This window comes from Coloeus monedula, assembly GCF_965178545.1.
Source record: "Coloeus monedula genome assembly, chromosome: 6".
Lineage (NCBI taxonomy): Eukaryota > Metazoa > Chordata > Aves > Passeriformes > Corvidae > Coloeus > Coloeus monedula.
The window spans coordinates 63,626,448-63,653,730 of record NC_138786.1 but is presented as its reverse complement, the minus strand read 5'-3'; the positions used below and the strand labels follow the sequence as shown (position 1 = coordinate 63,653,730).

Genomic DNA, 27,283 nt, shown 5'->3' with positions numbered 1-27,283 from the left:
TGGCAGATTTCACTCTTTGGGAGTTTTCCCACACTCCTGATCGCCATTCACAAGACAATTCCATGAAGGTGGCAAATTCCCACAGGGATTGGCTGCCCTACCTGTTCAAAGAGTTTCTCCTCATTACTTTCCTAAAATTCCAGGAGTTTTTAGCTCATTAATCCCAGTCCCATTTCGGATGGGGAACGCTTCCTTCTCTCACAACAACTCTGATCTCGTTATTAATACAATATTTGCATATAAATATTTCATCAGGCAGATATTTCGAGAGTAGACCCAGCACATTCCTGAGCTGCCAAATCGCCTTTCCAAGGCAGAAAAATTCCTTTTCCCATTCCCAGCTGCAAAGAAATCTAAAATCAAGGAAAGAGGACTCAGGGCTGGATTCTCCAGCTGATGGAAAACGGGAATAACTCATTTACGCTGCTCCACTCCGCACCTGAGATCATCACTCTGCCTCATCTTTCTCCTTAATTAGCTCTGTTCCATTCCCAATGTAATTCCTGCAGGATGAGCTCCTTTTCCAGAGTTATTTGGAATTTATTACCGAGGAAGAACAACACAAATAAAGCTGAACTCTGACAGAACAGGAAATCCTGAGTATCCCGAGGTGGCCAGCCAGGCTTCCATGAAATATCTCGAATGTTTTAAGAGCCTTTCCGAGGGTTTGGAGATGGATGAGTTTGGGAAGGCGTTTGTGCTGTAAACAGGATTTTCTGGAGAGCAGAAGGAAAAGGGAGACAGGGAAAATGCAACGACAAAGGATCCCATCCTCGCTGTCCGATCGCTTCCTAAGGGACACGATGGAAACAGTGCATGAGGTGGCACCTGGTGGCGCTTTTCTGTCCCCAGCCCTCTCCTGCAGCTGGAAAAGTGGAACTGGTAAATTGTCCCTGGAATTGCCCTGTCTGCCACCAGCAGAGTTTGATTTATTCGTTAAAAATTGATTTATCCACATTTCAGCAGGAAAATCATAAAATAAGAATCACCGAGGAGTTCGGGTGGGAAGGGACCTTGAAGATCATCCCATTCCCACCCCTGCCATGGCAGGGACACCTCCCACTGTGCCAGGCTGCTCCCAGCCCCAGTGTCCAGCCTGGCCTTGGGCACTGCCAGGGATCCAGGGGCAGCCCCAGCTGCTCTGGCAATTCCAGCCCAGCCCCTGCCCACCCTCCCAGCCAGCAATTCCCAATTCCCAGTATCCCATCTAAGCCATGATGGGAAACCAAACACAGGGGAAGACTCATCTTGGAGCAACCTGGGACAGTGGGAGGTGTCCCTGCCCATGGTGGGGGTTGGAATAGGATGGTTTAGGAATTCCGTTCCAATCCAAACCATTCAGTGACTCCAGGATTTTCATTTCTCTAGGGAAGTTTTAGGATTTAATGTAAACATGAAAAAGCAAAAAATCTTAAACCACAGCTTGAGGCCAAACTGTGACCAAGCCCAAAAATCCGCAATTTCCCTGGAGAACTCCCAGGCTGGGATCCTGACACCACTGAGATGGGATAAAGGAATGGCAATGGAAAAGAGAGGTTGGGAAAAGAAAAGATGCATTAGATGAGGGAGGCAAATTGAAATAAAATCCTTTATCTTTGAATTTACCTTTCATTTTTCTTTAGTTTCACCCACCAGATGTGACCTGGAGCAGTAATTCCATGGAAAGATTTACCCTGTGGAACACTGGAACAGCTTCCCAGGGAATGGGCACATTCCCAAGGCTGCCAGAGCTCCAGGAGTGCTTGGACACCGCTCCCAGGGATGCCCAGGGTGGGGTTGTTGGGGTGTCTGGGCAGGGCCAGGGGTTGGATTTGTGATCCTTGTGGGTCCCTTCCCCCTTCGGATATTCCATAATTCCATGAAAATAGATTAATTAACCACTTCCAGTGAGACAAAGTCCTGCTGGCACAAGGAGAACTTCCCAAAGAATGGGAATATCCTCACACAGCACATCCCCAGTGAAACCCAGGAGTTATCTTCTAAATAAAAGGGTTCCATTAAATATCTTTCCCTGTTCATCACGGCTGGAAGCATCTAGGATAAATATCCCAAAATTCTGAAGAGAACTGGTTTTTATGGCAATTGGTTAAATGCCACCCTCGGTAGGGAAACGCTGCTCGAGTCGTTGGGAACAAAAACTTTCCTCCCACGGGAAAAATAATCAAAGCTTGCCATAATTTTTCTCCATTCATCTCCAATTTGTCACTTGCCAGGATGTGAATAAAAGGAGCAGAATTCTAAACACAGAGAGATGAAAGGAAAAGCTCCTGGAAATACCTGTTTAACTCCCACTTCTTGGAAGCATTTTCAGGTTGTGTCTCTCCTCTTAAAATTAGCAAAGTTCTGCCTTGCAAGCAGAACAAAAATGCATCAGAAAGAGGGGTTTTGGCAACAGGAAAAGGTGGGAAAATAACAGTGATCCCCCTGAGCCTCCTTTTTCCCAGGAAAAAAGGACTGAGCCAAGCACAGGAGGCGCAGACCCCTCATTCCCAAGTTCCAGTGGGATGAACCCGCTCCTAACGCAACCAACACCACAACCAAGAGAAACCCACAAGGGAGAAGCTTCCATCATCCCTTCAGTGTTGACTTTGGGATTTAAAGCAGAGCTGGAGCAGCAGGAAAAATCTGGGATGGGAATTCCGCAGATCCCAACCATGTAATCAAATGCATCAATAATTTGTTATAAAACAGAGCCAGGAAAAACAAATCAGCTGCTTATCAGCACTGAGGGTGTGTGAGGCAGCAGCTGCTCCCCGGAGGCCGCAAAAGAGGTCACTTGTGCTGAGCTGCTAAAAAAGCCAAGTGACAGAAGATTGGGGCATTGAAAGTGGAATAAATGAGGGCTGCACTTCATAAAATACCCAAATTAAGTCCTGACAGCACAGGGAAGTTGCTCAGCGACTGCTCAGATCCACAGCACAAAGATTGGCTCATTATCCCTCCCGTTATTCCCAGAAACCACCTCAAACCAGGCTTTCCGTGCTCCAGCAACAAATGCCGCATGTTTCCAAAGTGAAAAAGAACTGATTATCCCCCCCTTTTCCCTCCCCATTCCCGAGGCTGGATCTGGATGCGGATCAGCTCCCAGGGAACAGCTCTTGCCCTCCTTTTTTCCTCCTTGTTTTACACAGCAGCGACAAATGAGCTCAGGATCAGCTCAGCATTTAGAGAAATCTGTCCTCCTCTCTCATCTGCTTGTTCGCGTGTCAAGGAATTCAAAGCTGTGGGGAAAATAATGATTGCCTCACACTTGGCTTGGGTTTGTTTTTTTTTTTTTTTTACCACAAATGAGACTCCTATGTCATTTTTACTTCCATATTTACATGAAAATCATGGATTCCGGGGAACTGCCGCGACAAACAACCCCACATCAAATATGTAACAGCCGTAAGATTCTTGCTGCTATTTGTTTAGGGGAGGAATAAATCAACTTTTGCTCGGCACAACAAAAAGAAAATCAAGGGGAGCTCAGGCTTTACTCACACTGCACAATGAGCTGCACCAGAGCCTCTCTGGGTTTGACGTTGAATCCGTTGTATTGGCTGGTCTGGCACCTGTAGGTCCCGGTCATTTCCCGGGAGACGTTGACGATCCGCAGGATCCCGTCGTAGCTCTCGGTCTGCAGGGCTCCGTCTGGCATCGCCACCTCCTTGTCCGCCCGTGACCACAGGATGATGGGTTTGGGTTTCCCGGTCACCTGGCACTGCAGCTCGATGGTGTCCCCTTCCCGCGTCACCAGCGGGGATTTCTCCTGAGGGACGGTCAGGTTGGGGGGCACTGGAAATAGGAAAAGAGAGGGGTCAACGGTCAGGTACCAAGGATGGGCTTCCTGCTTGGAACTATCCACGGAAAATGAATTTATCCACAGTGAAGCAGGGATTGTGCACACTGGAAGCTCCCACATTTATGGGGTGAAGTTCTCAGCTGCCTGGAGAGGCTCAGAGGAGATTTCCCAGCCCTGCTGTGGCACTCGTGTCATCCCTGTGTGTCCCTGCCACTGTGACAGTGCTGTCCCACCATCCCTCGCTTCCCCACTGCGAGTTCCGCTTTTCATTTTAGGATTGTTGGGCACTAAATCCCGTTTTTATACCAGCTGCTGATTTTATCCAGCCCATGGATAAAAGGCTGTGGACGAGGAAGGATTGCGGCAACTCAGGAATCAGCTCAGATTTGGAGGCCTGACCCCAAAATGCAGCTGGGGTCTGTCACAGGAGGGTCATTGGAGTTTATTCCACAGGGATTGGCATTAACAATTCCAAAGGGGATATTGGAACTATTTCCAGCAGGAGTTGGGCAGCCCCATGGAGCAGGAACACCTCCCAGTGAGCTGGTGATGGTCAAGGACACAGGATAAGGATGTGGATGTGTGGGAGCAAATCCAGAGGAGGCTCCCAGGGCTGGAGCCCCTCTGCTCTGGAGCTGGGCTAAGAGAGCTGGGAATGTTCACCTGGAGAAGAGAAGGATCCAGGGAGAGCTCCGAGCCCCTTGCAGGGCCTAAAGGGGCTCCAGGAGAGCTGGAGAAGGACTGGGGACAAGGCCTGGAGGGACAGGAGCCAGGGAATGGCTTCCCAGTGCCAGAGGGCAGGGCTGGATGGGAGATTGGGAATTGGGAATTGCTGGCTGGGAGGGTGGGCAGGGGCTGGGCTGGAATTGCCAGAGCAGCTGGGGCTGCCCCTGGATCCCTGGCAGTGCCCAAGGCCAGGCTGGACATTGGGGCTGGGAGCAGCCTGGGACAGTGGGAGGTGTCCAGCCTTGCTTGGAAAATGCTTGGAATGCTGTGTGGTGGGTGGAGAGATGGAAAATCCTGATTTAAACACTGCCCTGCCTCCTTTTCCTTTGGTGCCTCCTGAAAACTCATCTTTCCTCATGGATCTCCTGTCCTGAACCATGGGGAGACATTCCCTGTGGGAAAACAGCCCCTCCAGGAGCTTTTCCTCTCCTCCCTGTCCTTCACTCAGCTCCTTTGGTGGAATGCCAGGGCTGCCAAAACCCAGACTGCACCTCCCTCCTGTCTGCAGGAAAAACACTCCAAGGCAATTTTCAGCTCCCAAGGGACAGAAACAACAAACTCATCCCGGTGAGAAGCAATTTCAGCTTTCCCCAGGGATCTGCTCCGTGTCTCCAGCCCTGACAAGCCTGGTAGGAATAAGAGTGGAAATTTGGGGCTATCATAGGAATCAAAGTGCTGCTTTCAGCTGTTTCGAAGGCTTTAACAGCTCCTGGCAGGTGGGATAGGAAGACACGGGAAGAGCTTTTTCCACAGGGGAGGAAAGGAAAAATGCATTTATACTTCCAAAAGAAAAGAAAAGAAAAGAAAAAGAAAAATTAACAACTGCTTATAAAAACATTGGAAATATTAATAAAACATTATTATTTCTGTTATATCCTCGTGTGCCACGGCAGGATGCAAGCTCAGGAAAAATCCAAGGGAAATGGAGCACTGAGAAATCATGGATAAAACTGGGAAAAAGGTGTTGTTCCAAGAAGGACAATAGAGTTTATAGGGAAAGGTGACAGCCTGAAGACTGACTTAGTCCTAATCCTAATTCTAACACCAAAACTTAACCAAAAACCCAAAACTAAACCTAACAGAAACGCAAACACTATGACTAAATTAAAACCTAAACCTAAACCTAACCCTAACCATAACCAAACTCTAAACCCTAATCCTAACCCTAAAACTAAATTAAATCCCAAGCGTGAACATAATCCTAACCCTAAAACAAACATTAACCCTGATCCTAATGCTAACCAAAGCCAAACCCTAAAACAAGCCAAACCCTAAGCCAGACCTAACCCTAACACTAACACAAACTCTAAACCCAAACCTAAAGCTAAATCGAACCCGAACCATACACTAAACCACAAAAATAAACTGAACACTAACCCGAACCACTAACCCAAACCAAAACCCCAATCCCAAATTTAACCCAATCCTAATCCTAACCCTAACCTAAATCCAAATCTAACCCTAACCCTAATCCCAACCCTAATCTTAAACCAACTCTAATCCTACCCCCAAACATAATCCCAATCCTAATTGTAACCCAACCCTAATCCCAACTTTAACCCGACCATAGTCCCAAACCTAACCCTAACCAAACCCCTAATCCTAACCCTAACCAAATCCTAATCCTAAACCTAACCCTAAATCCAAATCTAACCCTAACACTAACCCAACCCTAACCCCAACCCTAACCTTAATCCCAACCCTAATCCTAAAACCAACCCTAACCCCAAGACTCCTCCTGGATTTTCCAGCTCACCTGGCTCGTGGCTTCTCAGCTGAGGCCAAGTGTGACTGAGCCCTGTGTGGATCAGGAAAAATCCTGGATTTGTCCTTTTCCAGCCTGGGCAGTGGATCTGCTCCTGCCTGGGACTGGTTGGATCCAAGCCTTTCCCAGCAGATGGATCCTGGAGGCTCCTCCAGCCCTGCTCCCACTCCTGGCTCCTCCGGCTGCCCTGGGAACCACAACCTTCCCTGGCTCAGGGATTCACTGCCCGTGAGAGCCGGGGGGTCACAGCCCCGGGATGAGACCCCTGAGACCCCGATATCCCGAGGGAAAAGCTCTGTGCCAGCCCACACAGCTCTGCTGCAGCCCCAGGTGGGGCCAGGATGGGAATTTTCCCTCTGGAGCTTGTCCGTGTGGATTGATCCCTGGGCACGTGGTGCTGGCAGCCTCTTCCAGATTCCAAACTTTCCAGGCTGTGTGAGAGCCATGGGTCTGAGTTATCCAATCCCAGCCTGCCTCAGGAATCACCCATTCCAGCTGGGACAAGGGAGGGAACTTGGCAAAAACACAGGAAGGATGTGGATGTGTTGGAATGAGTCCAGAGAAACCCACGGAGATGCTCCGAGGGCTGGAGCCCCTCTGCTCTGGAGCCAGGCTGGGAGAGCTGGGAATGTTCACCTGGAGAAGGGAAGGCTCCAGGCAGAGCTCCGAGCCCCTTGCAGGGCCTAAAGGGGCTCCAGGAGAGCTGGAGAGGGACTGGGGACAAGGCCTGGAGGGACAGGAGGCAGGGAATGGCTTCCCAGTGCCAGAGGGCAGGGATGGATGGGAGATTGGGAATTGGGAATTGCTGGCTGGGAGGGTGGGCAGGGGCTGGGCTGGAATTGCCAGAGCAGCTGGGGCTGCCCCTGGATCCCTGGCAGTGCCCAAGGCCAGGCTGGACATTGGGGCTGGGAGCAGCCTGGGACAGTGGGAGGTGTCCCTGGTGGAACTGGATGGGCTTTAAGGTCCCTTCAACCCAAACCTTTCCAGGATTCTGGCCCTGAAACAGGGAAGGGATCCAAATAAATTGAGGAGATTTTTCCCAAATATCCAGAAAGTTCTTCTGGTTGAAGGAACTCCTTTACTGAGCTCGTCATGGGAGGAGCAGAGAAACAAGTTCCGTGTGTCCAGGAGCTGCGCTGCTCATCCCATCCCAGCCCTGCCATGGGCAGGGGCACCTTCCACTATCCCAGGCTGCTCCAAGTCCCATCCAACCTGGCCTTGGACACTTTGTACACTCAAAGCTTGAATCCTCCCCAGAAAAAAGCAGGATAGAGCACACCCAGCTTCCCACGGGGACTTCTGGAGGTGTCTGAGAGGAAGGAGAGGGAATGGCACAGCACGTCCAACTTTGAGGGGGAAAAAAAGCAGATCCTGGACAAAAATCTCCCGTGCAAATACAACAATTCCCCCTCTTTTTCCATCAGTTTTTCCTGAAAAACCAGAGATAACAGCACAGCAAGAGCTGCACCTGGCTGAGATAAGGAGCAGGGCCCACGAGGGTGGTGACAGCTGATAAGAGAGGCTCTGTCAGTGTCCCAGATGGAAAGATCCCTTTAAAGCTCCGACTCCTCATCTCCCGCGGCATTTGGCAGTGCCTGGCGCTGCGAGGCAGCCAACGGCTCGTTATGGTTCCCTGGATTTATTCACTTCGTTCCTGGGAATGGCACAGGGGACAGGAGGGACAAGACCATCCATTAAGATGAAGAATTCCAGGGGCAATGCCATAAATCCAAAGCCTGGCTGCAGCTCTGGGTCACGTTTGAGTAACAGTGAGGTCCCACCAAGGATTTCTCTGTCCCCACCCCATTTATGGCTCCAGTTCCCCCTAAATTGAGACCCCGATTCTCCACTCTCTAATTAGGGGGAGAAAAAGCCCCGAACCTTTGCTCAGGCAGGGTTTTTGGCAGGCTTTCCCCTTTTCAGCCCAGCTATTTGTCACAACCTCACAGGTACTTAATTATCTCTGAGCTGTCTGTTCCGCCGGCAAATGTAGCTGGAATTAGCAACAGGCTGAAAAAATAAATCCCAGTTTTTTTGGGGAACGGTGACACAGCAGGCACTGGCAGCCTGGGTACCTGGGATTTGTCTCCATGAACAATCCGGCTCAAAAGGATTGAGGAGAAAATAAGAATTTCATCGTTTTCTTCCCAAAAATGTAGGGAGACCCCTGGAGCAGGGAATGGTGGGTCTGGGTGAGCAAGGTAAGAAACAGGGAATCATGGAATTGTTCAGGTTGGAAAAGCCCTCTGAGATCATCGAGTCCAACTCTTCCAAGGCCACCACTGCCCCATGTCCCCAAGTGCCACATCCACGGGGTTTTTAAATCCCTCCAGGAATGGAGACTTCACCCCTGCCCTGGGCTGGGGAGAATTCCAGGCAGGAATTCTCCCTGATATCCAACCTAAACCTCTCCTAGCACAACTTGGGGCTGCTTCCTCTTTTCCCACCACTTGTGCAAAAATGAGTGAGCAAAGCTGGGTCCAGAGGCTCAAATAAATCCATGAGGAAAGGAGCAGGGATCAACCAAGCATGTGCCAGCCAAGATGCTGCCAGTGGGATGAGCAGGGAGGGGTGCCAGGCAGGTGGGAAGGGCTGTGCCGGGATGTGCCAGGCTGTCACCAGCTGTGCCAGTCACCCTCTCCCAGCAGGTGCTGCTGTGGCACAAAGAGAGCCCTGGAGGACTCAACCTCTTCCCGAGGCTCCCGCAGCTCCAGAGGCTGCTCCAAGGAAAGGGCAGCTCTGTCCCTGCTTTGCAGAATAAGAAGTTACCTAAACCCTAGGTGGAAACAACAAATGTTCCCTGATTCCTGCAGCCACAGCCGGGAGCAGATCCGCTGCCCAGGCTGGAAAAGGACAAATCCATGATTTTTCCTGGTCCTAAGTGGAAACAACAAATGTTCCCTTATTCCTGCACCAAGTGGCTTTAAAATAAGTTCACACTCTCAGCAGTTTCCTGAAGTGGAGGGTGGCACTTGGAGAACAGAAAGCTTTGGTGACACTCAGAGAACGAGAAGCTCTGGTGACACTTGGAGGACAAAAAGCTCTGGTGACACTTGGAGGACAAAAAGCTCTGGTGACACTTGGAGAACAAAATTCCTGAGCCTGATGTTTATTCCTTGCGTATTCTGGTTGGTTTTAGTGCTACTCGAGCTTTCTGAAGTCCTGATGGATCAAATTCCAGTTTAATTAACAGATCAGACAGATTAATTAACTGCCACTGGCAGAGGCAAGAAGCTGCAGACAGAAAAATCCTTCAGAGGCCCTCTGATCCCATTAAAATATCCCTCCCCATGGAGGCTGCATGGGCTTTATCCCTTCCCAAACTATCCCATGATTCCAAGACAATCAGTGGAGGAGGACAAGGAGCCCCTACAAGTGGTGGCCTCACAACTGCTGAGCTCTTCCCTGGGGATTTCAGGGGGTGCTGGCACCTCTGTGTCCCTGGGAGCCTTCAGGAAAACATTTCCTTGGAGCGACATCTCTCCGTGACAAGGAAAAATCCCAGGATAATGTGGCCAGGCTGCTCCATATGGATTCATCCTAATAATTAGGATCAAGCACAGCGAAGGAGTGTTTGAGCAGCACATCAAGAAATCACCCAAACTGGAGATAACCCAGAGAGAATCTCCCCAGGGAACTGCTGGAATTCCCATTATCCAAGGAATACAAACCCAGCTTGGCTCAGGAATATTGAGGAATCCACGCTGCGCCGGCTGGAAGGGAGAAGTTATTTGTGTGTCCTACTTGTGGAATATTTATGAATTTGAAGGTCTGACTGGCCAGGATTAATCATCCTCTGCCTGAGAGCTGCAGTTTGGGCCCAGCTCATGATTCATGCCCTGATGTGATGCCGGAGTTAAGACAGGGCTGAGCCGTGGCACAAAATAGATTTGAGCAAGATCATTCTGCCTGGGAAGGGCAGCGAGGGATAATTATTCATGAAGGATAATTATGCTGGTTCTGTCTGTAAACAGAGGCTGAAACTGCTCAGGCTGCTCCGTTTTTTTGGGAGAAATGTTGGGGAAGACCAAGGAGCTGCTGCTGGAAGGGACTCGGAGGTGAGAGAAGAGCCCGCGGGGAGATTTGCTGTTTCAGCCAAACGATTGGAAAAGCAGCTGAAGTCAAGGGAAAGAAAACTCCAGGGAATTTCCTTTACCCTTTCCATGGCCTTTCACCCCCATGGAAGAGGGTCCATCAAGGCACCGGTGTGGAAAGGAGATGGAGCGGCCTGTCGGGAATTCCTGGCTGGATTTCATGGGCAGTTTCCAATTGTTCCAGTTCCTGTGTCCCCCCAGGCAAGGGACACAAATTCCAGTTCCAAAGGGGGGAGTCCATGTTTTCTGGGGCACAAACCACTCCTAATTGCACATGAGGCCACAATATCCACCATGGATTTTATGGAATCACAGAACCCTATAAATTGGAAAAGCCCTCTAAGAACATCCGGTCCAACCATCAACCAGCACCACCACCACCACCGCGGTCACCCCCAACCCATGTCCCCAGGTACCACACTCACACATTTTTTGAATAATTCCAGGGATGGTGACACCCCTGGACAGTTTTCCCACCCTTTCTGAGAAGGAATTTTCCCTAAGATCCAATTTAAATCACCTCTGAGGCCATTTCCGCTCGCCCTTAAGTGATGGTGAGGCCTTGGACGAAGGGTCCAGTCCTGAGGGTTGGGATGATCCTGATTTTTGGACAAAATTCTTGTTCAGGCAGGAAAATAATTCCAGGATCAGTGCCTGGAACACAGCACTAAACCCCTAAAGCAGCACCTTGCTCTGCAGCCAGAGGAAAGAGGAACATTTGAAACCCAGAACATGCAGAGCCAGCAGCAAATTAGGGAAATGAATTCCAGTGCTCTCACAGGAACCGTGCTGAGCAGCATCCAGGGATGAGGAGAAGCACGGGATGAGGAGCCCATCCACAGCCCTCTGGAGAAGAACAAAGAGGCTCTGCCACACAGAGGGTGTCTCCTCCCCGAAACCCCGCTGGAATCAATGCGTGGAGGGTGGATTCATCCCACAGAAATCAGATTTCCCAAGGGACTGGGCTGCAGAGCGGGACGAGGCCTGGCCTGGGCCTTTCCCTGCTGTGTGACGGGAAGGGGCTCCCGAGGATGGAATTAACAAGAACAATCTCTGCACATCAGCCACAAAATCAGAACTATCAAAGACAAAGCTTTTTAACGAAATCCCGCCGTTTTGTGTCCCTTCTGCTCCCTGCTCCCTCCAATAAACTTGGATAAACTCCAAGGATAATGGCTCCCCAAACCCATCCGTTTGCTGCAATAACCAAAGGCCTCTCTCTGTTTCCTGAGGCCGCTGTGAATGATCGCTCTGGATGGTGCTTAAGGTTTACAAATACCTTAATTAGCCACTAATTACCTCCCAAACCCCACATCCTCGTTATGCAGCGAGGCTGTGATTCCGATAAATATTTCGAGCTGGAATCGAGGTCTCTTTCATGTCTCATCAAAGCAGGAACAGGATGACCAGAGGACTCCTGTGGCACAACCAGATCAAGGCTGCAGGTCCCAGAACGGCAGCCTGGAGCTTTAATTAATTCATTATTTAATGGAGAGCTGATTAGCTTGACAGGCAAGCCCTTTTCATACTGCACAGCCTCGCATGGAGCAGTTCTCCAAGAATTTCTCTGCCTGGATGTAGCAGAACTTATGGAAAGCCAAATTTATCCCTGGAAGAGTTGGAGAAACCTTGGATGGTGGAAAGTGGTGCTTCCAACCCAAAGATCCCTTCCAACCCAAACTGATTCCATGATTCCAGGAGATCTGAAGGCCTCCAGGCTGCCCTGTGCTCATCCAAAATCCATGTCCTGCTCCAGGATGTTGCCATCCTAAGCTCAGGACATCTTCAGGCTCATCCCGAGGGCAGGAATTTGGTTGGTGAATTTTCCTTGTAGGACATCTGGCTGTGCCCACACCGGGCAGGAATGAGCCACTGGAAGGACTCCCTTAGGAAAAGAGGGATCACCACAACCTCCAGCCCTTCCTGTGGCAATTCAGAGCAGCAAAACCAGAAAATCAAGGAAAATATCCCAAAATAACAACCCTCTTCCCTGCTCAATAACATCTCCAAGGAAAAGGTGGAAAGGGAATGAGCCAGAAGGGACAAATGCTGATTTTTGGGAATAAAAGCAGCGTAGAAGCCTGTCCTGAACAGAGCAAACCATCCCAATCCCAAAGCTTATTCCTCCTGCTTAAACCCAACGTTTAAGGCAGAGAAAAAACCCCTTGCACAGACTGACACTCTCTGATCCACCTCTTTTTTTTTGCTTACCACTTTCTTGAGGTTTTTGTTGCTTTTTCAACATCTCATTGCTTTTTTAGCATCTTCTGCCTCCAGGTTTCCATGACATGATCCCACGTATCCAGAAAAACCCAGCCTGGCTCTCAAGTAATGTTTGCCCAGGGTGGGTTTTATGGATGGCAGGGCTTTTCCAGGGCAGATATTCCACATTTGAGTCTCAGTTCCCACTCTTCAGTGACCTATTTTACTGAGATATGGGGGGAGCAGCGAGGGGATTACTTCAGGTCCATTTATATAAGACACTCAGGACACAAATCCATGCTTTTCCCACTGAAAATGTCAAGGGAAAAAATATTCCTGCTAAACAAGGGCAGTTCCAAGTGTGTCAGGAGCCACGCGTCCCTTCCCAACCGGCGGGAGGAGAGAATTCATGGATTTCCTCCTTCCTTAGGATTTGACACAGCCCCTCCTGCCCCTCTCGGTGATTCCAGGAGGAGCCTCGGAAATGTCAGGAAGAGGAAATTCCCCCCCATCCCAGACATCCAGAGGGATGTTAATAAATCCCTGCAAGTCCTGGCAGTTGGGAAATGTGTTTGTGCCTGGGCCTTCTGTTCCTAATTAGCAGAGCAGTAATGAATCCTGATGAATCAGTAATGACCTTCAAAGCACTGCAACTATTTCAGCTTCCGCTTGGTTGGGTAATGAAGTCATTCCAAGAGCAGAATTCCTTTTAGGATGTTAAAAAAGCTGAGCCCAAATCCCACGTTTTCTTCCCCCTTTCCTGATCTTCTGGAGTGATCCAGGGCAGGAAATTTAAGGGGTGACCGAATTCATCCCCTCCTGCAGGGATTGTGGTGAGCTGATAGGAATGGCCAACTAATGGATGTTTCCAGGAAATTCCATCAGTTTTCCAAAGGGTTTCCCAGGAAGTACAGGGAATTCAGTGGTTATTAGACGCGCACACAGCACCGTTTGCTCCACCTGGGCAGGGAGGTGACAAAGTTTGCATGGAATGGTCAGCCATCATTCCAAAGGTGGCTCTTCTCCTCTAAGAATGCTCCCAGTTATTTCTTCCTGATTGTAAAATCATGGAATCATGGAATGGTTTAGGTTGGAAGGGACCTTAAAGTCCATTCCATCCCACCCCTTTTCCATGGCAGGGCCACCTCCCACTGTGCCAGGCTGCTCCCAGCCCCAATGTCCAGCCTGGCCTTGGGCACTGCCAGGGATCCAGGGGCAGCCCCAGCTGCTCTGGCAATTCCAGCCCAGCCCCTGCCCACCCTCCCAGCCAGCAATTCCCAATTCCCAATCTCCCATCCAGCCCTGCCCTCTGGCACTGGGAAGCCATTCCCTGGCTCCTGTCCCTCCAGGCCTTGTCCCCAGTCCCTCTCCAGCTCTCCTGGAGCCCCTTTAGGCCCTGCAAGGGGCTCGGAGCTCTCCCTGGATCCTTTTCTTCTCCAGGTGAACATTCCCAGCTCTCCCAGCCTGGCTCCAGAGAAGCTCCAGTGTTTGGAGCACCTCCATGACCAAAAATGGTCCACCAGTGAACTTCCTCAGGTTTCTGGTGTTTCATCAAAGCAACTCAGCCGCTGTTCAAGGGTCAGGGAATCCCAGGATGGTTTGGGATTAAAATTCATCCCATTCCCACCCCTGCCATGGCAGGGACACCTCCCACCATCCCAGGCTGCTCCCAGCCCCAATGTCCAGCCTGGCCTTGGGCACTGCCAGGGATCCAGGGGCAGCCCCAGCTGCTCTGGCAATTCCAGCCCAGCCCCTCCCCACCCTCCCAGCCAGCAATTCCCAATTCCTAATATCCAACCTAAATTTCTCCTTTATCAGTTCAAACCCATTCCCTGTCTCGTGTCCCCAGCTCCTGATGAACAGTCCCTCTCCAGCTCCCTTTAGGCCCTGGAATGTGCAGGGAGGTCTCCACACAACCTTCTCCACCATGGGACGGCTCCATCCCAATGAAAGCGACCCCAAGGAGCCTCTCCTCACCTGTGCTGCTGGAGATGTTGACATCGATGCTGATGTCCGAGATGCCGCCTCCCTTGAGGGACGCCACGCACGTGTAGGTCCCGAAATCCGTGAACTTCAGGTCGATGATGTCCAGGTTGGTGGTGCCGGGGGACACGTCGGGGTCAGTCTGGGTGATCACCATCCTCTCCGAGCTCCGCAGGGGCCGCCCGTTCTTGAACCAGCTGAAGGTGAGCTCCTCTGAAGGGATGGCTTCCACCTGGCACGAGATCTTCACCTCCCGCCCGATCTGGATGTTGTCATCTTTGTGATACGGGTCAGGAGTGATCCAGAATCGTCCTTTTTTTAAGGCTGAAACACGAAAAAAGAACAGTTTGCTATAAAAAAATTACAAATTCGGCTTCACTGGAGGCCTAAATATGATTTTAAAAGGGGCTGCAGCCACAGGATTGAATTTTGAATTAAAAAATTTGTCTTTACAAAGCGGGGGAGAAACCCCTAATTTTGAGCTCTTCACCCTCAGTTCCACAGGGTGGGAGAGGCTTCTTCCATTGAGGAAGGCAACATTTTTAAGGAGAGAATGGAAAATTTGGTATTTTTGCAGGAAAATCCTCATTTTGGATGCTGTTCCTTAGTTCTAACGACATCTTAAAGTACCCAACTGCTCGATTTTATTTATTCATTTATTATTTAATTTATTGTCACTATTCATTTATCCAGATTTATTTAAGGACGTTTCATGGTTTTAGCGAAGATGGAATTTTTTGCACTTCTCTTTACTGAGCATCTCTCTTTCCCTTGGGAAAGCCTCAGCCGATTCCCAGGAATGAGCACTAACACCAGCTTGGAATCACAAGGATGAACCAGTCAGAAACTGCCACAGAATTAAACTCTGAGGCACGAGCTGAGCTTTTTTTTTGGTGTGGAAATAACAGCACAAACAATGCTTACACACACAAAACCCTTCAATATTTGATGCAGATCCTTTTCAGGCAGGGGAAAACCAAAAAAGAACTCGATGGGCACGACCAGAGCGACGTTTCAGCCCAAATTAGTTGCTCATAACCTCAATAAACTATTTTTATTTCTGAACTTTCAGCAGTTTCTCCTGCCTAGAACTGAACAAAGTCTAGCAGGGAAGTCAGGGTAATTTTCCTTTGTGAGTGGTAAAGGAACAACTCCAAGGTAAGAAAAGGGGGCAGAACCTCAAAATTTGGGTCAAAGCTGTTTCTTGCAAGGAGAAGGGGGTTGGAACTGGATGATCTTTAAGGTTTGTCCAACCCAAACCATTCCATGACTCTGGATGAGGTCTCCAAAATCCCTTCAGACATTCCTCATTTCCACCACATTGGGAAAACCTGAGGTGAGTTTGGTACAAATCCCTCCAGATAAAGGAAAAGGGATTTTTGTATCATTTTCTCCATGCAGCAATCCCACGAAACTTGGATTTCCCTCATCTGCAGATTCCTGGACCTCCCTCATCTGTAGATTCCTGGACCTGCATTTCCAGGAGGAAATTTCCAGGAGGGCATTCCAAAATGCCAAGAAAACTGAGCCATGCCATGGATTTTGTCTCTGTGCTATCAGTTCCATTTTAGGCATCGTTGAAAGGTTTCCATGGGGAGAGGCACAGAAATAAAATATAAATTAAAGGTTAAGGGGTTTTTATGCAGGCAGAGAGGGACAGGACGAGGGGGGATGGTTATAAACTAAAGAAGGAGAGATTTAGATGGGATATTGGGAAGGAATTCCTGGCTGGGAGGGACTGGGATGGAATTCCCAGAGAAGCTGTGGCTGCCCCTGGATCCTTGGAAATGTCCAAGGCCAGGTTGGAGCAGCCTGGGACAGTGGGAGGTGTCCCTGCCACAGCAGGGGTGGATGGAATCATCCTTAAAGTCACTTCCCCCCCAAACCATTCCAGGGTTCTCTGATCAACCAGCAAAATGGGGGAGATGATTCTGCAGCCCCTTCCCAGCAGGGATTTGGGAACGCCACCAGCACACGGAGCTCCGAAGGAGCAGCAAATGCACAAATAAATCTGGAACTGTTCTTTGAGAGTCAGCAAAGTGCCAGCCTCGCTCCAAAGAGGCTGCGAAGAATGAGGATGTGATCAAACAACCCACGATGAAACAACTTTTGTCCTCAAACTCCTCACAAAGAGTCCCCGCCCTCCCTCATTAATTATATTTTCAAAGTAATCAAATGCATTTCAGGATCTCAAACAAGGCCTATTTGCATTCATGGGGTTCCGTTGGTTTTTTCCCACCCCCTCCTTGATCAACCCCAAATTTTCCTTTAGTGCCCCAGAATGTTCCTGCCTCACCGATTCCCAGAGGCTCAAACACCACCACTAAATACATCAAGTTCTGCACCATTTGCAGGCTCTAACACAGGAATTATGGACCCCTGGCTGCTTCCCAAGTGGACGCAGGACACAGGGAATGCTCGGATTTGTGGTTGCTGATGGTTCTGTCCGCGTTCGACCTGTGACAACGGGGCCATGGAGCAGCAAAACTCCAAATTTCTGATTTTAACCTTTGCTGAGCAGCCAGAGGCGCCCTGAGGAACCCTCTGTGCCCTCCCCAGAGGAGGTTTTGGGTAATTTTGGTCGTTCCCCTTCAGGTTTCTCAGCGATTTTGTTTTGACCCCTTCACAGTGAACAAGAGCAGAGTGTCACCCAAGCAGATGTGGAGCCCTGCACGGTCTTGGAGCAGATATTGGAAGTTTGGAGCGCTCAGAATCCAGCCTGGCCCTTGTTCCTGAGTGCCCAGAATGGGAATTTTCCCAAGTATATTCGAATACTTTCACGCCCAGCCCCACCTCACTTCCAGGATCCTCCAAAAGCCCTGGGAATTCTGTGCCTCAGCTGCATCCCCTGGGTCAGACAAGGCAGGAAAACTTTCCTGATGCCCAGGTTTTCCTGATCCCATCCTGTTTCCTTCTCACACGTGGGAAAAAGAGTTTGTGATCCTCGGAAAGATTCTCCACTTAATTTTTAGGGACAATGGACTGCAGAGACACAGCAAGGAAATGGCCAAACATCACAGAATTCCAGGATGGATTGGGTTGGAAGGGATTTCAAGGATCATCCAGTGACATGGGCAGGGACACCTTCCACTATCCCAGGGTGCTCCAAGCCCCATCCAACCTGGCCAAACCATCCTGGAATTATGTGATAATGGATGAAACAAGAAAATCTGCACACATGGGAAGAGCACTGGAGTCCACATTTATTTTTTTGAGGAATTCCAGCCTAAATTGATCCATTTGCCACCCAAAACCCTCATTCCCACTGAATAAAAACTCATGGAAATCCTTCCCTGCTGTCTCTGCAGTAACTTGTCTGCTGCTACCAAATCAAGAGAAGGAAAATCAAAGTTCTTATCACAAGTTCTGAAGAGACTCCAAATCTTTGTTTATTTTGGCTGTGAGCAACAAAGTCGGGTGTCTTCAACATTCTCCAGGATTCCCCTTAAATTCCCTTTTATCTGAGGAGAAATCAATTTAACAATTGGCCAAAAGCTCTTTTTTGCTGGTGATTATCCCAGTGTGGTCATTAAACTTCGTTCTCTTCCATGAAAATATATTTTGACACTGTTCTGTGGATCAAGGGAGAGGAAAACTCGGATTTGTTCTTGCCAAAAACTCTCGTTTGCTGTCATGGGCCAGGAAAATATTGGAGAGGAAAATAACAGAGAGGAAATGAAAGATTTCTGGCTTAATTGTAAAAGTTAATTATGAATAGAAGAGCAAAACCACACCCCAAATAACAGAGTTTGTGGGTATCAGCTCTGCAGAGTGAAAGAGCAGCACAAAATCATGGAATGTTTGGGGTTGGAAGAGACCTTAAATCCCAATCCCAGCCCTGCCATGGGCAGGGACACCTCCCACTGTGCCAGGCTGCTCCCAGCCCCAATGTCCAGCCTGGCCTTGGGCACTGCCAGGGATCCAGGGGCAGCCCCAGCTGCTCTGGCAATTCCAGCCCAGCCCCTGCCCACCCTCCCAGTCAGCAATTCCCAATTCCCAATCTCCCATCCAGCCCTGCCCTCTGGCACTGGGAAGCCATTCCCTGCCTCCTGGCCCTCCAGGCCTTGTCCCCAGTCCCTCTCCAGCTCTCCTGGAGCCCCTTCAGGCCCTGCAAGGGGCTCTGAGCTCTCCTGGAGCCTTCCCTTCTCCAGGTGAACATTCCCAGCTCTCCCAGCCTGGCTCCAGAGGGGCTCTGGTGTTTGGAGCAGCTCCATGGATTCCTCCAACACATCCACACCTTCCTTGTCCTCAGAAGCCCAGACCTGGATGCAGTTCTGGTCATAAGGACACAGCCTGGGTTGGAAGGAAATCTAAAAGAATTCAAAAACCATTAGAAAATATGGTAATGAAATAGAAAGTCTGAGTTTTTAGGGAGGACACCCCAACTTAGACCACTCTCAAAATTCAAATTCCTTAAATTTGGCATTTAGAATTATGGAATTGTCCAGGTTGGAAAAGTCCCCTGAGATCAGGAAGTTTGACCATCAACCAGCACCCCTAAAACCAAGTCCTCAGCTGCCACATCCACTCATTTTGGGCACAATTCCAGGGATTGTGACTCCATTCCACCCCTGAGCAGCCTCTTCCAACACTTTCTAATCCATGAGGAAAAGACTCTGATATAACTGAGAAAACGCCACTTCCCAAATGTTCCCTTCGCATCCCAAGACGGGCTCGAAGCAAATTCCTGCTAAAAAAAGCCCCACATTCCCAACATTTCAGCACCAGCTCATTCTGCTCCTGTCAGCACGGTTTGAGCTGGAAGTTTTTTAAATCCTCGACTTCCAGCAGCTCTCCGAACAATTAAGATGTCAAAACGTCTTCTCCTAAAGCATCTCCAAACTTTTTCATATCAAGTAATTATTTGGCACTTCCAAGGCCAGATGCATTCCCACTTCCAATTTAAATGCAAATCCCATGGAAAGACTTCAGGTTTTGGCTCTACTTTTAGAAAACGCCACTAATTTTGCAAAGAACGGGATTTATTATTCCATGTGGCAGGTGCCTGTTTTTCTGTGTGCTCAGCTTAATTAGCTCCCGGCTCCTTCGGAGCTGCTCTTTTGAAGGAGGGGGAGGTTTTGGATTCCTTTGAATGATGAAAATTTCAGTTTACAACTTGCTCCAAATCTGATCCATTAAAGAGATGAAGGCGAGATCAAAGGGGGAGAAACACAGCGTGGTTCCTCTTTTAACGGCTTTTAGAAGGAAAGATTCCAAGGAAATCGGTGGCACTGGGGGAAAAGATGTTGGAGGTTGGGAATAGATGATCTTTGAGATCCCTTCCAGCACAAACCATTCTGTAATTCAGAGAAATATCCAGGTGGGATTGAGCTCAGGAGATTCCTTCTCCGATCTCCAGCTCACACCAGGTTTTCCAAAGCTTGAAGAGCTCCAGGGATGGGAATTTCACAACTTCCCACCCTCAGCTCCCATCTTGGGAAAACCAGGAGCTGTCCCAGTGGTGTCACTGGATTTGGAGACAGAAATTGCTGTGTCCTCCCATTTTTTGTCAGGGAATGCTGTTTCCTCCCTGATTTTAAGGAGATACAGACGATGGATGATGGATGAGATCCCAACACATTCACGTGAGGGACAAATTCCAAAAGCTGCAGGAGTTTGACCAAGAAGAAACAGGGACAACTCAGCAGCTGGAATTTCATCACTTTTAAAGCCCCAAGCAGAAGAAAAAGGGGGAAAAAGCCAAAATATTTCCTATGCTCCAAATCCGGGCTTGCCAAGACATGGATACGTGGCCAGCGTGGGAGCTCGAGGCTGCCCCATCCCACAGGAAAATGGGAATTCAGGGGTCTTGTCAAGAGCCAGACAAGAACTGGGATATAAATGAAACCCTTCAGAGTGGGCTCTGCACTTGCCAAACAAATTCTAAATCCTTGGAATGTTGCAGCTGGGTGTTTTCCAGGGCTTTGACAAAGTTTAATTCTTGTGCCAAAGCTATCCAAAAGAAAAAAAAAAGCCTTGCTGAGTTTTCCTGCCCCAAAGGGATACATTGGGAATTTTCCCTCTTTTCTTTGTATGTGAAACTCAGCCATTCTCCCAATCCTAGAGAAACCCCCTGTTCCCAAGGTTTCCTCACTGGATTATCCCTGTTCCTGCTTCTGGGATGGCTCAGGAGCTGTGTTGAAGTTTGGGATTTCCTTAGAGCCTGGATTTCTTCCAACACGGGATGCACTTCCCTTCAACACTTTTTCTTCCACACTTAAATTCCTCAAAACTACATCAGGATCCTATAAAACTTCCCAAAATTTTTCAGGCCGGGCAGAGAATTAAATAATCCCAGTCCCAGGATGGGATTGCTTGATGCCGCAGGAAGAGTGTCTTAAAACACATTTCAAGGGCAGCAGAGCACCTTGGTAACATCAGAACAAACCTCTGGGAACTCATCCTTCTCCTCTTGGTTTTCTCCTCCTTTAGTAGGAGAAAAAACTTGGAAAAATTCCATTTTTTCTCGGCCAAAAAAAACCCGTTGCTAAAAGTATCCAGATCTTGTCTTGTGTTATCAGCCGGGATCTAAACCAATATTAAAGTACAGCACAAAACCCTGCCAGAAGCAATTATCAGGTTTTAGTAATTAATACATTTTAGCCAAAAAAAAGTAAGAAAAACTTTATCCTTCCCCCAGTAGAATCCCAGGATCACTGAGGTTGGAAAAGAGCTCCAAGGTCACCGAGTTCCAGCTGTGCCCGATGCCCACCTTGTCCCAGCCCAGAGCTCTGAGTGCCACCTCCAGGAATTCCTGGGACACCTCCAGGGATGGGCACTCCAAAGCTCCCTGGGCAGCCCCTGCCAAGGCCTGAGCTCCCTTTCCATGGGGAAATTCCTGCTGCTGTCCACCCTGAGCCTCCTTTGCTCCAACCTGAGCCCCTTTCCAGCTCCCTCAGGAATTCTCCAGCCCCTTCCCAGCTCCGTTCCCTGCCCTGGACACGCTCCAGCCCCTCCATGTCCCTCAGTGTCTCGAGGCACCAGAACTGGACACAGCCCTCAATGTCCCTCAGCAGTTTCAGCACTGGGGACAATCAGGACAATCCCTTCCCTGCTCCTGCTCCCACACAATTCCCGATCCAATCCAGGTGCCTTTGGCCTCTTTCCCACCTGGCCACCCCTGGGCTCATGTCCAGCCACTGCCCCCAGCAACCCCTGGGAAAAATGGGGAAAAAATGTGTCCACCTGAACACAAGGAGAGGGATCCAAGGAATCCCATCTCCTGAAATCCCTTCTGATAAATCCTCCCAGCCACGTGGTGCCCAACAGGCTCCTCATGATGTCCTCCAGAGCAGCAAACTCCCTTCAAAATCAAATTCCTGCTCACAAAAAGTCTGGGAAGTCCTAATGAAAGGGCAGAAGGATCAATAAACCATCTCTGTTTTTATAGGGAAGCCTTCTATGAACTCATCCATGAACTCATCCATGACCTTCCAGCCTGGGAAGAGCTCACAGATCAGAGCCTGCTCTGGCAGATAATAAAAATAAATGGATTTATTCAATTCCAAAGCTCCACTTTTTCCCACATTCATTCCCAGAGCTGTAAACTTTTAGGGAGTGCACTGGGAACTTCTGGCTCTAGGAACCCTCTGGATATGCTGCAAGATCAGGTTTGCTCAGCTAAAAACTTCTGAAATCCCATCACAGAGGGCATTTCTCCATGGAGGAAACGTCTGCAGGTATTTGCCAAGAGCTTTGGAATTCTCCAGCCAGGAAATAAGGTGGAAAATCAGAATTATTAAGGCTGGAAAAGCCCCCAGAGATCGAGTCCAGGTGTTATCCCAGCACTGCTAAGGCCACCATGGACCCACATCCCAAAATTTATTCCATTCTCCCACTTGCTGGGAGCTTTTCCCAGGATACAGAGAGGAAAACAAGGATGGAATAAAGGTCCTTCTGCCAGTTCCATGGAAACCCCAACATTTCAGGATTTTAGAATTCCCAACCAGTCCCAAATGATTCCAGGCAGTGACCACACATGCCAGACCCACATCCTGAAATTTATTCCATTCTCCCAATTGCTGGGAGCCCTTCCCAGAATACAGACAGGAAAACAAGGATGGAAAAAACCTCCTTGTGCCAGTTCCATGGAAAACCCAACACTTCAGGATTTTAGAATTTCCAGCCATTCCCAGAAGATTCCAGGCAGTGACCACAAGTCCAGAAGTGCCATTGCTCACCCTCCTGCCAGGGGTGACCTGCTGGGTGACAACAGTCACCACTGTCACCAAACCCAAGTTCCACCTCTGGGATAAAATTCCAGAGCCTTTCCCATGCTCTGGAGCTGGGGTCCCTGCTCAAATTCCAATTGTTGGAGTTTGGGGACATTCCAGAGGTGCTGATGTCCAACCAGCCTAATTTTATCCTTTACTGCCCTAAACCCCAAGGGAAATTCCTAAAAAAATCTCTGGGATAAAGAGCAGGAAAGCAGGAGGGAAGCAGGTGCAGAGAACAATATTCTAGGATTTTAATTTTATTTAAAAAGCTACAAAAGCTCATTTATTTCCCAGCTGGAGCTTCCTCCTTCTATTTTTATTCCAGATTTTTTTTTAGCAGCCACTCCTACAGTTCACGCACAGATTTTAAAGCCATAATCCAGAGGTACTTCCAGCAATCCTGGCTTTAAAAGGGATTTCCCTGGAGTGCTTTTTGTTCAGGAAGAGCTTTTGTACTGCTGTTGAGCACAGGTCATTATTTTCCATTGCCACTGACAGGGAATCCCACCCCTCGGAAAAATGAACTCCAAGGATGAGGTTTCCACTTCCCAGACTGTGAAAGTTACAGAGGCAGAGTCAAATGGAACAAAAAATGTGCTGCTGTTACAATGGGAAAGGAGGAGGGATCCCATTAAAGATGGGAATGGGAGAAGTTGCTTGGGAGGGAAAAAATGGAGCAGGATGTTCAGGAATGGGATGGCATCCCCATTGCTGCAGGGATTTAAAGCCCTGTGGATGTGGCACTTGGGGACATGGGGCAGTGGTGGCCTGGGCAGTGCTGGGGGATGGTTGGACTCGATGGTCTTGGAGGACTTTTCCAACCTCAACAATTCCGTGATTCCATGATTTTCACTCAGGCTGAGACCATTCCCAACTCTGTCAATGCTCCCGACTTTAAGGCCTGGAAAACGTTTCTGTGGCTCTCCCTGTGCCCCAATCTGATGTGCAAGTGTCCTTCAAGAATGTTATCCAGCATTTTCCTCTCTTACTGGATGGAGGAGCCACCTTGGAATCAGAATCCTGGAATAGTTGGGTTGGAAGGGAATTTAAATCCCATCCAATCCCACCCCTGCCATGGCAGGGACACCTCCCACTGTCCCAGGCTGCTCCAGCCCCAATGTCCAGCCTGGCCTTGGGCACTGCCAGGGATCCAGGGGCAGCCCCAGCTGCTCTGGCAATTCCAGCCCAGCCCCTGCCCACCCTCCCAGCCAGCAATTCCCAATTCCCAATCTCCCATCCAGCCCTGCCCTCTGGCACTGGGAAGCCATTCCCTGGCTCCTGGCCCTCCAGGCCTTGTCCCCAGTCCCTCTCCAGCTCTCCTGGAGCCCCTTTAGGCACTGGAAGCAAATTGGAACTTTGTCAATCCTGCCGCTTTTATCCCTGATTTGAGACAAAACACTCGACTTTTCCCAGGAGAGAATCCACAAGAAATCCAATGGGAAGAATCCACCAGAGATTCCAGTGGGAAGCCATTCCCTGTGTCCTGTCCCTCCAGCCCTTATCCCATATTCTTCTCCCCTTTGAAGTCAGGTGTGGGTGGTCAGTAACTGCAAAAATAGGAAAACATCCAGAAAAAAATCATGGAGCTGCTTCATTCATGGAATGAAGCACAGACAGCAAAGGCACACTTGGACAAAGACACTGAAATTTAGAGAAATTTAAAGGGAGAAAATTTCCTCTGAGCCCTGCTGATGCTTCAAGGGAACCGAACGTTTCTTTCTGGGGCAGATTAGGGGATTATGTCTAATCCTGGGATTCGGGGTGCACTTGACACAAGATGTGAACTCCATTTACCAAATGCTTCTCCTGCCTGGCTTAGAAGTTTCTATTTCCAGAAAATTTTCTTTTCTCCTCAGCTGCTGTGTGAAAATCCTGACCCACAGCAGCAAAATGAGCCAAAGTGGAGAAACAAATGAGGCAAAATGCTGAGAAATGAAGACAAAGGTCATCCCAAAACTCTGCTTTTCTCTCATTGTTCCCTCCTCAACTCAGCATCACTTCCAGCAAAGATAAATCCAAGACTGTAATGAAGAATTTTTTCTTCTGAAGGAGAGCTTTTCCCATTTAACAGAAATAAGAAGGGGGAAACAATAAAACTGGGGCTAGAAAGGAGCTGAGCTTCATTTGTTTGATGGGTTCTCCTCGTCGTGGTCCCTTCTCAGCATTAACAGGGCCACAGAGCAGAGAGGGAAAAGGAAAAAAAAAACCATCTCGTGTGTTTTAATGAGACTTTGTTCGACATCTTGCAGCTCCCAGGCATCGTCTTCTATAAATAAAAATGTGAGGGGATATTTTTATTATTATTATTATTTTTAAGATGCCATGACTCACGGAATTTGTGTCTGCAGGGATTTAGAGAAGTGGCTTTTGTTCCAGCCTGGCTGGTGCTGTCTGCTGGGTCAATCAAAACATTGAGGTTTCTTTTCGCACCCAGGTTTTCCTCTCCTTTTCCTTATTCCAAGCTGTTTTCCACTCCCACCTTCCCTTCCCAACCTCATCCCCATGTAAATCCCAGCAAATCAACATTCCCGAGCCAAGGAATGACAACAAAACCTCAGAGCCAAATGTCAGAAATTCAAATTCAAACACAATATTCCAAATAAATCCGTGCCCAGCTCCTGATCCACTCCTGCAAACCCAGGATGATCCAATGCTCCCTCCCCGACCCCCAGGACAGAAATAGCTTCTAATTCCTCATCCTGCTGGAGAGCAGGAGATGTTGGGGAATGAGAAGTGAGCAGGGGTTGTGGCTCTCATGAAATATTCACACCCTGGCTCTTTATCCATCAGTTTTTCCCAAGGCTGATTAATCCCAGGTTATTCTTTCCTGTTCCTATAGCTTGGAGTTTGTGTTTCACTGCCATTCCCAGATTAAATTTTGGAAAATGAGGTTCAGATCAACTGTTTGGATCAGATGGATTCATCCTCTCTGATCATGCCCATCAGCCAATCCAGCTCTGTATCCAGACCAACTACCCGTGTCCTTGGAGTTTTCCAGAAGGGGATAAACAAGCAGGGAGAGATTCCCTTCACCTGGGAGCAATTGTTGTCCAAGCCCTCTCCTCTTATTTTCACCTCAGACAGACACTTGTGCTGATATTTCCTGGAATTAAAGCACAGGGATCAATCTAAAGCTCCCCATAGGGAGCAAATTCCCAGCCTTAATTTCAGTAACAGCTTCAGGTGATGAGGAGGAAGGAAGAGGTGAAGGAGGCAACGACTTCTCCAGGAGCTCAGGATGCATCTGAGGCCTTTGGTGATCATTTCATGGAAATAAGGAATATCCTGAGTGGGAAGGGACTCACAGGGATCATTGATCCAACCCCTGTCCCTGCCCAGACCCCCCAACAACCCTACCTGGGCATCCCTGGCAGTGCTGTCCAAACGCTCCTGGAGCTCTGGCAGCCTCGGGGCCGTGCCCATTCCCTGGGGAGCCTGGGCAGTGCCCAGCACCCTCTGGGACAGAACCTTTCCCTGCTCTCCAGCCTGAGCCTGCCTGGCACAGCTCCAGCCGCTCCCTGGGTCCTGTCCCTGGTCACAGAGAGCAGAAATCAGAGCTGCTCCTCAGGAGGGTGTTGAAGACCACAATGAGGTCTCCCCTCAGTTTCCTCAAGGCTGAACAAACCAATTTCTCTCCACTTTGCATGGAAAAGCTGCTGCATCTCTCCAATACAGAAAGACACCAAATCACCCTTGTTCCACCTCAGGGCTTTGATCCCAGCACAAGAGCTCTGGAAGCCTTGGAAGCCAACACTAATTCATGCCATAACTGATTAGAAATGACCAGAAATCCTGGAATTAGAGAACCACCAAAGTTGGAAGGGACCTTCAAGATTTAGTCCAACCAGGACCATTTGGAAACACAGGACACCACCACTGCTGAACGTTGAACATTGAACATTGACCGTTGAACGTTGAACATGGAATGCTGAATGTTCAACGTTAAACTGTGAACGTTGAAAGCTGAACATTGAATGTTGAACATTGAACGTTGACCATTGAATGTTGAACGTTGAACATGGAACGTTGAACATTGAATGCTGAATGTTCAATGTTAAACATTGAACGTTGACCATTGAATGTTGAACGTTGAACAGTGAACGTTTGACCATTGAATGTTGAACACTGAATGGTGAACGTTGAACATTGCCTGTTGAATGTTGAACGTTGAACAGTGAACGTTGACCATTGAATGCTGAACATTGAACGGTGAACATTGAACAGTGAACATTGACTGATGAATGTTGAACGTTGAACACTGAATGTTGAACAGTGAACCTTGAACATTGAACATTGACCAATGAATGTTGAACACTGAACATTGACCAATGAATGTTGAACACTGAACGTTGACCATTGAATGTTGAACATTGACCAATGAATGCTGAACGTTGAACATTGAACGTTGACCATTGAATGTTGACCATTGAATGTTGAACATTGAACATTGAACGTTGAATGTTGAATGTTGAACATTGAACAGTGAACATTGACCGATGAATGTTGAACGTTG

At 48.8% G+C, this 27,283-nt stretch overlaps 1 protein-coding gene across 2 annotated transcripts in view; it reads right to left on the bottom strand.

The window, feature by feature from the left end:
- Positions 1–27,283, bottom strand: part of MDGA2 (MAM domain containing glycosylphosphatidylinositol anchor 2) — a gene marked incomplete at both ends in the record, with an annotated part of 224,034 nt that overhangs the window by 72,841 nt on the left and 123,910 nt on the right. For both annotated transcript variants that reach the window (XM_082283040.1, XM_082283041.1), the window contains 2 exons: positions 3,484–3,777; positions 14,549–14,878. In XM_082283040.1, coding sequence (XP_082139166.1) covers positions 3,484–3,777; positions 14,549–14,878 — 624 coding nt within the window. The remainder of the gene's footprint in view (positions 1–3,483; positions 3,778–14,548; positions 14,879–27,283) is intronic.